The sequence below is a fragment of the Echeneis naucrates genome, chromosome 24 (assembly GCF_900963305.1).
Source record: "Echeneis naucrates chromosome 24, fEcheNa1.1, whole genome shotgun sequence".
Classification (NCBI taxonomy): Eukaryota; Metazoa; Chordata; class Actinopteri; order Carangiformes; family Echeneidae; genus Echeneis; species Echeneis naucrates.
In genome coordinates this window covers 2,751,457-2,763,726 of record NC_042534.1, presented here as the reverse complement: position 1 = coordinate 2,763,726, position 12,270 = coordinate 2,751,457, and the positions used below count along the sequence as shown (strand labels likewise).

Sequence of the window (12,270 nt, the reverse complement as noted above, 5' to 3'; positions counted from 1 at the left end):
GAAGGAGCACCGATGAGATGCATAAAGTTAACTGGATAACAAAAGACAAAGACCGAGCTTAGACACATAAAGATTCTGTCAAAACGGCCAAAGTTTACTGAGAAGTTGGTTAAATTTAGTGACTTTGTTTCTTGCGTGTGGCTGATTTTGTGTGACATAAGAAAATGAGTTAGGCAACTCTGGTCCTTTTGATTCAGCCAAAGTGAATAAGATTTAAATTTTCATCCCCCAAAACACTCAACCATGCGTAACGGATGTTGTGTAACCCTGCGTAAGTCACTCTAGGCGTACTGGGAGCGTTTGTTTTGGCCTGAGTTCAGTTCAGGTTTATTTGGCCGTTGTTTAACTTTTCTTCCATTCTGTTTAACTCCATTAAACAGTAACGTGGTTTCAGCTCGCAGCATTTTTCACAGGTTTTTTGGACTTTAGCACAAAGACCAGGCAGGTAACTTCATTGGACGGTGAAGTCTGTGATTACCTGACTTTTCCTCTTCAGCACGCTGCACTGAAAAGCAAACTTCAGACAGACATCAGAAGTCTGAGTGTCGGACCGCAGCAGCAATGCCGACCTTTGATGACCTTCTGGAGGAGGCCGGGGCTTTTGGCCGCTGTCAGAGACGCATCTTCGCCCTGCTCTGCCTGCTGTCGCTGCCTTTTGCGGGCGTCTACGTCGGCGTCGTCTTCCAGGGTTACACCCCGGATCACTGGTGTCGGGACCCTGCTGTGGTGGACCGGAGGGAGGCCTGCGGCTGGAGCCCGGCGGACAGTCGCAGGCTGACGGCGCCTTTGGTCAACGTCTCCGGGGAGCTGCAGCCCAGCAGCTGTGAGCGGTACGAGGTGGACTGGAACAGAACGGCGCTCACCTGCGACACACAGGAGCTGGACCTCAGCAAAATCCCAGTCTCTGCATGCAAGGTGGGATCTTCAATGTTAGTCTGCTGTTGGATTATTTGGTTCTGCAGTAAAGCTCAGATTGAGTCTGGTAAAGGATTTAAAATATCACATTTACTATTGGAAGTGATTAAAAATACCTGAAACTGTGCTAGTTTTTCTTTAGATGAGAAGGCTCCGTGCGGTTTTTAAGAGCAAATTATGAATAAGAGTGCTGTAATCATCCTTTCTAATTGCAGTTGTTTTGGTATTTGTCTCTAAGGATGCCTGGGAGTATCAGTACAAAGGGAGGAAGTCCTTTGTCACAGAGGTGCGAAAGGAAATTTGAATGTTCGTTTTTCAAACATTATGCCAAATCAAATGATGATTGTCTTTGTTGTTATCATTCTTCTATCACTAGACAAACTTGAAGATACCCTGCAGCCTGTAAATATATTACCTTTCACGTTTTGTCCCAGTTTGACCTGGTGTGCTCAGACGGATGGCTGGTGGACATGTACCAGGCCACGCTCAACGTGGGCTTCCTGGTCGGCAGCTTTGCTTTCGGCTACTTCGCAGACAGGTGAGGTCTCTCAGGGTTTATAACCGTCCTCTGCACCGTTTAATCTTTCACAATATTTCTGATCTTATTGGACCAGTTAATGAATCTTGGTGTTATCATTCTGAACTGATTCCTGTTAACAATCAATCCTCATTATGATGTCTCTCTGCAGGTTCGGCAGGAAGGTGAGTTTCCTGATGTCCAACATATTGAATGCGATCTCTGGGTTTGTGCTGGCCGTGGCTCCGAGCTTCACCTTCATCCTGGTCTTCAGGACCATCCTGGGCTTTGGAGTGAAAGGAGGCTGGATGAGCTGCTACGTTCTGCGTAATGATGATCTCAGTTTGCTAACGTTTTTTTTTTTCTTTGTTTTGTTTTTCATGGTGACCATGTCTTTTTTAGGGCCAGGGGTTTGGACCCAAACTGCTGAAGTCAGGACAGCAAAAAAAAAAAACAAACAAATTGCCTTCTAGAAAAGAAAGAAGGCAAATAAATCAAAAAGGGGCATTTAGAAAAATTCTGCCTAGACTGAAAATTTAAAAATCATCAGTGGTAGCTGTGTGAGTTATTTATTTCTGTCTCTAAAAGTCTTTCCTCTCTCTTTATGAGCCACATTTCCTCTTTTCTGTTATTTCCACTGGTCAGCAGGTGTCACGGTGTAATATCTTTATTTTTCTGAACGCGATCAGCATCCGACCGACCGAAGAGCCAAACAAAGGCTGTAGTTTCCCACACAGACCAAACTTCAGTTGGTGCTTGTGAATAATAAATGAATAACCTGATTGATGGGTGTACGGTGGCTGTTTCCCAATATCACAAATAAAGTCACTAGGTTTGTGTGTATTTAGTGTGCGATACAATGTGTGTTTAACTTCTCGATTCCTCAGTGACAGAGATTGTTGGAGTAGAGTACAGACGAACGGTGGGCATTTTGTTCCAGATGTTCTTCAGCGTTGGCGTCCTCCTCCTCCCGCTGCTTGCCTATTTCATCACCGACTGGCGCTGGCTGCAGGTCGTCATCACCGCCCCCTACATCCTGTTCCTGGTCTACTACTGGTGAGAGACTTCTGTCCTGGTCATAGATATCTGACCTGCTACCAGTTGGTGATTGAGGTTTTGTGTCTTGGTGGTTTCGTCTCTCAGGTTCATCCCAGAGTCTCCACGGTGGCTCATCTCCCAGAACAATTCCTCCAAAGCTCAAGAGATCACTGAGGCTATGGCCAAGGAGAACCAGAGGAAACTCTCCCTGAACTTCCAGGTAGGACATCACATTTCTGGAAGTTATTGTCTCTGTTCCTAACTGATGATTTCCTCCTCAGACCCTGACCAATGTCGAGGGTGACTCCCCCACTGCCTCCTTGCTGGACCTGGTCAGGACTCCAAATATTAGGAAATACACTTTCATCCTCATGTTTAACTGGTGCGACTCGCCGACCGTCAGTAGGCCGACCTGAAGTCGAACGGTTCCTGAGTCTCGCTGTGCCTCTGCAGGTTCACCAGCGCTGTGGTCTACCAGGGCCTCATCATGAGGGTGGGGATAGCAGGAGGAAACGTCTACATCGACTTCCTCATCTCCGGCCTGGTGGAGTTCCCCGCCGCCTTCCTCATCCTCCTCACCATTGAACGTATTGGCCGACGTCTTCCGTTCGCCACTGCCAACATTGTCGCCGGCGCCTCCTGCATCGTCACCGCCTTCATCCCGGACAGTGAGAAGAGCTCACTGGATGGTTTATCTTGGTTTTGCTTAACTAACTTAAAAACATCCATCTGTTCTCAATAATGCCTCCAGTTTATTGCAAAGCCGAAGTTTAGAGAGAAGGAACCTTTCATGCTTACGGTCGGTTCACTGACTGATAAACACTGCAGACAAATGATGGAGGTTCATTGATCAAAAGCCCAGATGCTGATGTAAATGCCACTTTGCCCCTTTGCCCCTTTGCCCCTTTGCCTCAGGTATGTTCTGGTCCAAGACGGTGGTGGCCTGTATCGGCCGGCTGGGCATCACCATGGCCTTTGAGATGGTGGTGTTTGTTAACACCGAGCTCTACCCGACGTTTGTCAGGTGATCACTTCTAGTTTCACATTCATGGTGTAGAAGCTTAATGTTTACGGTTCACTGACGTTCTTTAAATTGGATGCAGGAACTTGGGGATGTCGATTTGCTCCTCCCTCTGCGATGTCGGCGGCATCGTCTCTCCGTTCCTGCTCTACAGACTCGCCGCCATCTGGCTAGAGCTGCCGCTCATCATCTTTGGTGGGCTTTTTCTGCCTGTCGTTGGTGAAGGATGCAAAGAATCAGTGTTTTAAATCTTCATGCTGTGCTTTGCTGCAGGAGTGATGGCGTTCGCAGCTGGAGGTCTCGTCCTGTTTCTGCCTGAAACCAGAGGAGTGCCTCTTCCCGACACTATTGACGATATCGAAAATCCTAAGAAGTGAGATATGGTCTAAAAACTAAAAATTACCTCAACAGAAGTTAAAATAGTTTAAGTGGAGAACGTCTCAGGGAGGTAGTTGGATTATTATGTAACATATGTAACAGGTATGCATTAAGCATTACAATATTGTAATCAGTGATGCATTAAAATGTAGGCAATTTTTATATGTATAGTTTTTTCAAAGTGAAATTAATGTTATTTTTTCACTAGTTTAGTGATAAATCGTTTCAGTTGATTTAAGAAAGGTGTAACAGAAAATATAACAAAACAGCGAACAGTGAATTATGCATTTCCTTTAATAAAATTATTGATTTGGAAAAGTTTTAGGAGGATCTGAACATGATCATGAATCTGAATGATTGATGAGCTCCAAAAATACTTTTCTGTTTAAAATTGATTGTTTGTTTTTGTTCTCAGGAAAAAGGAGAGTCCATCAGAGGACCAACAAATGAAGAAAATTTTAAAGTCACACCTGACAGACAACCAGGAAACACAAGTGTTTGAAAGTGTGTGATTGTTTGTGTGTGTTTGTAGGCTGATTTCACGTCTGATGCAATATGTTGCCCTCTGCAGCAGTTTATTTGAATACATTTTTCATGAAGCTCGACATCCCCATTGTCTTTTATATCAAGTTTTATTTTCCAGCTCTTAAGGAAAAGACACTTTTACATCTAAAACCACAGTTTTTGTTTTTCTCTTTTTGCTCTGAATTGTCTGTTCAACAGAGGACAACATCAGATAATACCAGACAACAAACGTAAGTAGTGACATATATACACGTTAAAATATCCTCCAAAGACTGAAGCCGTCAATTGGTTTGGATGGTTTGCTCGATCCAGTCGATGAACTTGGAGACTCGAGCGTAGACGCCAGGTTTCATGGCATTGGCGCATCCCAAGCCCCAGGATGTGACGCCCTGCAGGACATACTTGCTCTGAGCATAACACACCAGGGGGCCGCCGCTGTCTCCCTGCAGGGGGGATTCACACAAACACATTTTAATCAGCAGAATATATTTTACTACTTTTTTTCCGTGCCCTTTGAAGCCCATGGCAGATGCCCCCCAAAGGCCTGACATGCAGATATTTCCTGAATGCCACACAGACCTGGCAGCTGTCTGTTCCTCCCTCGATGTTTCCAGCACACATCTCGTGGTCCCTGACTCTGCCATTCAGATACGACGGTCGGTTACAGATCTTGTTCTCGATCACGGGGAAACCAGCTTCCTTCAGGGTGCCGTCCCCTCCTGTTCCTGCAACACAACTTCCTGAAGTTAGCCATTCCTCATTTACATGTAATTGTGATTATCATCATCGCAGGATTCCCCTTCCACACTTTGAGATGTCTTTGTATACATAAGATTAGCTGTATATAAAGATATTTAACGCCTGACGTATCTCATGTAAAGCTGTACTCCCTAATTTATTTTTTACAGCTTTGTTTGTCTTTAATTTATTAATTATTAAGTGCAATAAAAATATTGTGTTTTTGTCCCATCACACTTTATAATGTCGACATCAATGAAATAGCTGGAAAAACGTGACACTAATTTTGGCTTTAAAAATCTAGAGTGAACCCAGATTTTGATTTGGATGTTTTTCATCAGAACCAGGAAGAAATAATCCTTTTAGTCTCTTAACTCCAAAACCAAGTATGAAGTTAGGACCTTTCAAAAGTTAAAACTTAACATAAAACCTTAAACCTAAAAGTACCTCACCTTGCGTTTCACCCCATCCAGTGACATAACACTCCATTCCACTGGGAACAATATAATCCTTCTCTGGCAGACACACAGGCAGGACTTTGTCATTTATCAGTGCAGGTCTGAAAACACACAAATGATCATTACCAGATATGAGTCAAAACACAGAGGAACATCAGTGAGATTGGACTGTCAGTCTTACTGTCCAGTCAAACCCTAACAACCTAACGCTGACCCCTAACCCTGCACTCACCTCTCCAGTTTGAGCAGAGCGATGTCGGCTCCGTTGGGTCCCAGCACCAGTTTGTCCAGTTTCCTGTCCTGTCTCGACAGCTCAGTGGCCCGCTCAGTGTGGATACCCAGGACAATCCGGTAGGCCGACGGCCGCTTGGACCTACAGAACATAACATTTCCAAACGTCACACAAACGTCATCCAGGGGTTGTGTTCTTGTGGGGTTTGATCTTCAGATGGTTTTTAACAGTCTCCCTGACCTCTCCAAACAATGTGCAGCAGTAAGGACCCACTGAGGGTCAATCAGAGTTCCTCCACAGAAATGGACTCCCGCACTGGTGGAAAGAAACGGGCAGGAATTATATTAAATAAGAAACACTAACTAACATCTGTTTATTCAAAACTTTAATTAATCAGCAAAAAGCCAGGAGTTTCTCTGAAAATACATAATGCTGTTTTGTTTTGGGTTGTTTTTTTCTGATTCCTCAAACACTCAGCTATCTGGATGAAAAATCTCCATTTGCTGAATCATAAAAACTCTACTGGTCAGCCATCTTTGTTTTGATTCTTTTGCAAATCTTTTTTTTTTTTTCAGAAACACAATATCACTTTTAAACCTTTACAACATAGTGTTGTGTCGCTGTACTCACCTAGTCCTCAGGCTGATTTGCCAGGGCCATGAGTGAGCTCTAGACACGCAACCACCAACAATACGGCCAAAACAGCGCTTTGGTCTGATAGCCGGTGTCCCACAATTCTGTCCCGCTACAGAGAAGGGTTAGGGTTAAGTTTGGGGATCCCCAAAGTTGGTTGGATTTAGCGTCTCAGGATTAGGAACCACTCTATAAATTTTATGTGAATCCATCAAGTAATTATTTCATAGATGGAGTGTTTAAAAAGTTAAATAAGGGATTGTAATGTACTACACATCAGTGATGTTCACATACCGCAGTCAGGGATCTGACAGTAGTCCCACTTTTTGTTTGGGTCAGTAGTGTAGCACCACGGTCCGTTCACATCGTTATCTGGGTTTCTGCAGGCCTGACGGTGGCAAACCAGGAGAGGATTTGTGAAAGTAATGTTATGACTCTGTTCAGCTTTTCACTTCGAATCTCTTTGTTCAGAAGTCTGCAAGTCCTTACATTGCCTTCCAGGTCCTTGGTAGGGTGAGACTGTGGCGTAAAGCTGTTGTGTTGGTGAGGAGTCTGAGCGCTCCAGGCCTGGCAGGTCACACCCAGAATGGTGATGGAGGTCGGGCCACGGTACGTCACTCCGTTTCCAACCTTACAGTCTAATGCAGCGACATAAAGAGAAGCAAATTGGTGAATTAAACAGTTCTTGAACAAAGAAAATGAGAAAACAATCTTCAAAATCTGACAGCTGAATGACCTTTCCCTGGTGGGCCCTGGGTGGTGACAGGGGGCTTGGGGTTTGGTAGAGAAGGTGATGCAGAGGTGGCCGTGATGGGACATTTCTGCAGGTTGCAGTATTCCCAGCGGACGCCGGGGTCTGTGGTGTAACACCAGGGAGCCCGGTCCCCGTCGGGGTTCCTGCAGAAGTTCCTCTTGAGGTCCCTGTTGAAGGAGAAGATCAGCAGCCACCACGGATCATAAAAAATCTTCTGCAACTATTGCACAGGCCTTATTTATTATTATTTGTATTATTATTATTATTATTATTATTATTATTATTATTATTATTATTATTAATATTATTATCAGTTTTTATTATTATTTTAATCACATATTTTTATACACGATCAGCGTATAATCACATTTTTGCCGCCATTTTCCCGGAAGATGTCCCTTCTTCCGGTCCAACGGTTGAGCTAATGCCGGTCTGGACTCCGTGAGTCGGACTGATGGAGACTAACGTGCTCCAGCTGGACCTGAGGCAGTCTCTTCTCTTCCTCCGTGTGTAAGGAACTTCATACTTTTACACTAAATCATATTAAATGTCCGTTTTCGTCCGTGAATGGCTGCAGTAGCTCGACGTTGCTGGCTAATGTTGCTACCGCTAGCTGACGAAGCATTAGCATGTCTGCCGTGGTTGGCGCTAGCGCCAAAGCTAAAGGCTACACGGGGTCAATTTGTTTATTAATTCGTGTCTTTTTTGTGTGTTTCTGGTAGTTTTCTCTGTAATCACTAACACATTTTTTTATCTTATGGCTGAATGAATCGAAGGGGGAGGCAGAATTTTGTTTTTAGATTGCGGCGGGGTCGCCATGATCGTTTCAGGAACCGGAAGTGGTTGGTTTTCAGTTTTTTCACTGGATTCGTTTAAATCAACTGAAACGATTTTTAATATAAACGTGGCCAGTGCAGAGTTTAACTGAAAGAGTAATGTCACATGCTCTTTTTTGTTTATTAGGGCTGAGTTTTAAGGAGTTTGTTTACTGGTACTCACGCTGTTGGGAATTTCTGTGGAGTTTTTTCGTGGTTGTGAGGAGACATGGAGCTCCAGGCTTGACATTTCTTTCCGCTGATGGTCTCGGATGTTATTCCACGATAACTGGACCCGTCCCCTTCATAACATTCCTCCTCCTCTGGGGGAATCATCGGATCATCTGTAGCAAGAGACAAGAATAATCTGCTGATGCTTGTCTTGATGCAGAAAGGACAGATAGATGTAAAGTTATAAGGAAATCATCCAAATCACTAAATCATCTCACATTTTTAAGTAAACCGTCTAAACGGAGGTCATGTCACTGTCTTTGCCCACTGTCATACCTGGTCTGGGTTCATCCCCGCAGCTTGGCACTGTGCAGTACTCCCAGCGAGTTTCAGAATCAGTGGTGTAACACCAGGGCTTCCTCTCATTGTCAGGATTACGACAATAGTTGTTATCTAGGCCTCTAACGAATAAACACACCCGTTAAAATATAGCCAATATATTGTAAATGTTTCCAGCCACATGTATGTGTATCATTTTCACTCGACCACGTTTGCGTTGCTTTTGAATTGTGTTGTGATCTGTTGGAGGAGCTGGTATGGGAGCTCTTACTTGCAGGGGTAGTTATCTGGGGTGCGGTTGTGTTTGTGAGGTGTCTGAGCAGACCAGCTCTGGCAGGTTTTGCCAGACTCTGTCACAGAAACTGTTCCCCTGTATGATCCACCTTCCCCAGTGGCACAGGTCAACTCTGGTATGATGGTTGGGGGCTCAGATGCTGAGAACAGAGGTTGAAATGGCTTGGTTGTAGAACTGGGAGTAAACATGTAGGCAAAAAATGTTTTCACATTCTTCTGGAAACAATGATCAACAAAATTTTTGTATTAAATATCTTGGCGAGTTAATAAGGTAATTATATCTTTTCTTTTGTCCAACAGGTTGCCTGTCAGCATCAGATTGCTGGTTCAGTGGTCCAGTAACAAGAAGGTTGCTGCTCATGAGTGTTTCAGCAGGTAAGAACACATCAGAAATTGAGCCCACACCTTTCAACATTCACAGGTTTCCAAAAAAAATAAATAAAATGAAATTAAAGTATTTACTGCAACGAGGAATGGAGCAGAAGTCCCATCTTTTGGATGGGCTTGTGGTGAAGCACCAAGGTCGAGGGTCTCCATCAGGATTTCTGCAGTAGTTCTCTTCAAGATACTTCTCTGGGAGACTAGCATAAACATCAATCAGAACTCTTAGTTTTATTTCAGCCCTTATAAAATCAGTGTAATCTATTAAATCTCATAAGCTCTTTGTTGTGCCTGATCTGTAAATTCAGGTGTAGATTACGTCTTCTTACGCGCTGGGGATGTAGCCATGGTTGTGTGGTTTCTGGGAGGCCCAGTGTTGGCAGGTGAAGCCGTTTTCAGTGGTGGAGATTTTTCCTCGGTAGTTCTCACCACTGCAGTGTATACACTCCTCTGTAAAGGATAATGATGAAATAATGTTTGGTGCTCTCGCAATTGTCTTAAGCCCCCAAACCTCAGGGCGTAAGGGAAAATACCATGAGCCTTGTCATTATTACTGCTCCTTACCACTGCAGCTGGGTACACTACAGTGCTCCCAGCGAGTATCGGGGTCAGTGGTGTAACACCAGGGTCCCCCATTGTCTGCATCAGGGTTTCTACAGAAGTTAGAGTCCAGGTCTGCTCGGGGGTGAGATGTTGGTGTCATACTGCAGGCGGACAAAAGTATACAAAAAAAACTTACAAATGTTACAGTATGATTTAAAATAAGATGACATGTAAATATATACTTTGGTCTGTGGGGAGTTCTTGCTTCCCATCTCTGACAAGTCTTCCCAGTTTTTGTTCTGGACTTTGTCCCTCTGTAATCTGTTCCTATTCCATTCACACACTCCAGGAGGTATTCTAGATACGACAAAGAAACAGCATTGCATTTTTGATTATTCAATGAAAAATAATTCTAAAGAGGTGGAATGTTTGCTAACAGTGGACAATAATTATTTTCTTGCTATCAAATTTAACAGAGAAGTGTCGTATCAGCCCCGAAATCTGAGCAACACCAGTTTTAAACCCTCAGTCCCTCTCCACTGTGTTTGCAGATGCAGTCCAAACACCATTGATCATGCAACATAGGGAAAACATTAACTACAGTGTCATGAAAACAAAAAGTATCATGTAAAATCTGAACTGGAACAAAATTTAGATTATATAGATATTTCAGAATTGACAAAAAAATGACAAGGACTTACCTTTTTTCTCAAATAGTCTTGCACTAGTTCTGCGCAATATAGTCTCTGTTTTAGAGTTGGCTTCTGCTGTCCAGCACTCTTGATCCTTTTCAATATACATGAATGACCTGGGGGAAGCACAGTAAGTGTCAGATGTTTGGTGATAAACTTTAAAATTCAATGAGATGTAAATTAGTATTTTAAAAAGGGGGAACTTGCTTGCATGTGAAACTTGTTTCGCTGTTACATTTGATGGCACATTCTTCCACAGTGTTAACTGAATATTGTCGCTTGTTCAGCGAGAGGATCCATGCCCCTTCAGTTCTTGCATAACTGTCCAAGTCAGAGCCACTTACTGGAAACAGACACAAAGCAGGAGTGTTTTCATTGTACATGTACAGTATAAGAATTTTATAAAATACAAGTTGTTATTAATAATACATAAATATACATTTTTATATGCTAAGTCGTTGAGCAATAAAGGACATCAGTGCAGTTACATTTACAAACATAACTGTCTGAGTGAAGAGTCTTGACACAAAAGCTATTAATGAGACATTGAACTTTCAACAGCAAAAAATACACTCACACATACATACACATGCATTTTGATTTTGCATAAGCTTTAAGAACTGTGCCACCTCACTTCCAACAGATGTGAACATGAACATGAACTGTCCGCTCACAGATGAATGATGAGTTCAATTAGAACTGTTTCGATTAGACTGCATGGCATCTTTAGAATTTATTCAGAGGATTAAACTCATCCGCACTTAAGTGGAGAAAAGTGTCAAGAGATCAGGGTGATGACACAAAACAGAATATTTGTATATTAAGTCCAAAGTATATGAACAGGAAAACACTAAGAAATTAAGAAATTTGAAGAACAGCTTCTTGTGAGGAGTAAACTTCAGTCAGGCCTGGCTCAATCTAAAGGTTAATGGTTCCACATTTCATAGTTTTCTGGTGTTTGAAGTCTCATCTCAGTGTGGTTTTACACCTCATTGCTCCCTGACCTTCAGTAAGAAAAGGGCATTTTTTGTTGTCCTACGTCCTCTGGCTAATTGAACCCTGTTGTACATCATAGCTGATAGGTTCTGAAATTTTGTTTTAACCAAGTCATTTAGATTTCAGATGTTGAATGCAGGAGACATTTGTCAAACTCCTTCAGGAACTCAGGCCCATTAAGTTGTGACAATGCAAGATAAAGTCCAGATTAGGTTTCACTTTTTGGTATTTAAAAAAACATTCAGATTATATAATTAGAATCTGTTCCCAAATATATAAAAATTTGATAATGTCTTACCAGTACAGACCAGAGCTCCCAGGAGGAACACTGCTGTGTGGAGGTCCATCATTAGACCCCTATACTAGCTGTTCATAGTCAGCTAAATCACAGATGAACCTCCTGTTATATTTTTGGGCTCCTTTGGGTGCATTGGGAAGACAAATAAGACAGCTCAATCATTAGTCAATCATTGGCTGGGCAAGGACGTCAAAAGACCAGCAGGTCAAAATCCTTGTTTATCGGAGCTTCTGGGACAGAGTGTGTCATCCTTTGTCTTGCTTGTTGAATATAATTAGATACCTTTTGTCAGTTTGTGTTCTGAGAATCAGCCATAGACCTTTTGATCTGTTCTGTTGTTTCTCTGCCACCAGAGTAGATTTAGGTTGCTGCTGACTGGCTCTCTTCAGTGCACATGCATGTCCTGTGTGCTGTTTAACATGTAATTATTACTGAAATCAACAGCTGCATAAAATCTACCATTTTTAATGGTAATGTGTCTGTGCAGCAACTTCCTAATTACTATGTATTACAGACCTAAATTGGATTTAAC

At 42.8% G+C, this 12,270-nt stretch overlaps 2 protein-coding genes across 2 annotated transcripts; one reads left to right on the top strand and one right to left on the bottom strand.

Moving 5' to 3' along the window:
- Positions 1 to 561: 561 nt before the first annotated feature.
- LOC115038014 (solute carrier family 22 member 2-like) lies at positions 562 to 4,474 on the top strand. Its single transcript, XM_029496821.1, has 12 exons — positions 562 to 915; positions 1,154 to 1,201; positions 1,350 to 1,453; positions 1,605 to 1,759; positions 2,320 to 2,488; positions 2,576 to 2,690; positions 2,752 to 2,852; positions 2,924 to 3,138; positions 3,386 to 3,494; positions 3,574 to 3,686; positions 3,765 to 3,864; positions 4,285 to 4,474. The coding sequence occupies exons 1-12, from the start codon at positions 562 to 564 to the stop codon at positions 4,379 to 4,381; spliced, it is 1,680 nt and encodes a 559-aa protein (XP_029352681.1). The 3' UTR covers positions 4,382 to 4,474.
- A 201-nt stretch (positions 4,475 to 4,675) lies between these two features.
- On the bottom strand, positions 4,676 to 11,787 carry plg (plasminogen). The gene is made up of 19 exons (XM_029496787.1): positions 11,739 to 11,787; positions 10,652 to 10,787; positions 10,454 to 10,560; positions 9,995 to 10,109; positions 9,774 to 9,913; positions 9,539 to 9,659; positions 9,291 to 9,409; positions 8,806 to 8,968; positions 8,532 to 8,656; positions 8,209 to 8,368; positions 7,192 to 7,376; positions 6,945 to 7,093; positions 6,750 to 6,843; positions 6,453 to 6,567; positions 6,063 to 6,137; positions 5,823 to 5,963; positions 5,585 to 5,691; positions 4,974 to 5,119; positions 4,676 to 4,837 (listed from the first exon to the last, which is right to left on the bottom strand). The coding sequence occupies exons 1-19, from the start codon at positions 11,785 to 11,787 to the stop codon at positions 4,676 to 4,678; spliced, it is 2,409 nt and encodes an 802-aa protein (XP_029352647.1).
- Between the last annotated feature and the right edge of the window lie 483 nt (positions 11,788 to 12,270).

Excerpts from the sequence above, each read along its gene's own strand:
- LOC115038014 (XM_029496821.1), top strand. The coding sequence starts at position 562 with ATGCCGACCTTTGATGACCTTCTGGAGGAGGCCGGGGCTTTTGGCCGC. Across the intron at positions 1,454-1,604 it reads TTCGGCTACTTCGCAGACAG|GTTCGGCAGGAAGGTGAGTT; the intron begins GTGAGGTCTCTC and ends GTCTCTCTGCAG. Across the intron at positions 3,687-3,764 it reads GCTGCCGCTCATCATCTTTG|GAGTGATGGCGTTCGCAGCT; the intron begins GTGGGCTTTTTC and ends GCTTTGCTGCAG.
- plg (XM_029496787.1), bottom strand. The coding sequence starts at position 11,787 with ATGGACCTCCACACAGCAGTGTTCCTCCTGGGAGCTCTGGTCTGTACT. Across the intron at positions 6,138-6,452 it reads CAAATCAGCCTGAGGACTAG|TGCGGGAGTCCATTTCTGTG; the intron begins GTGAGTACAGCG and ends TCTTTCCACCAG. Across the intron at positions 4,838-4,973 it reads GAGGAACAGACAGCTGCCAG|GGAGACAGCGGCGGCCCCCT; the intron begins GTCTGTGTGGCA and ends TCCCCCCTGCAG.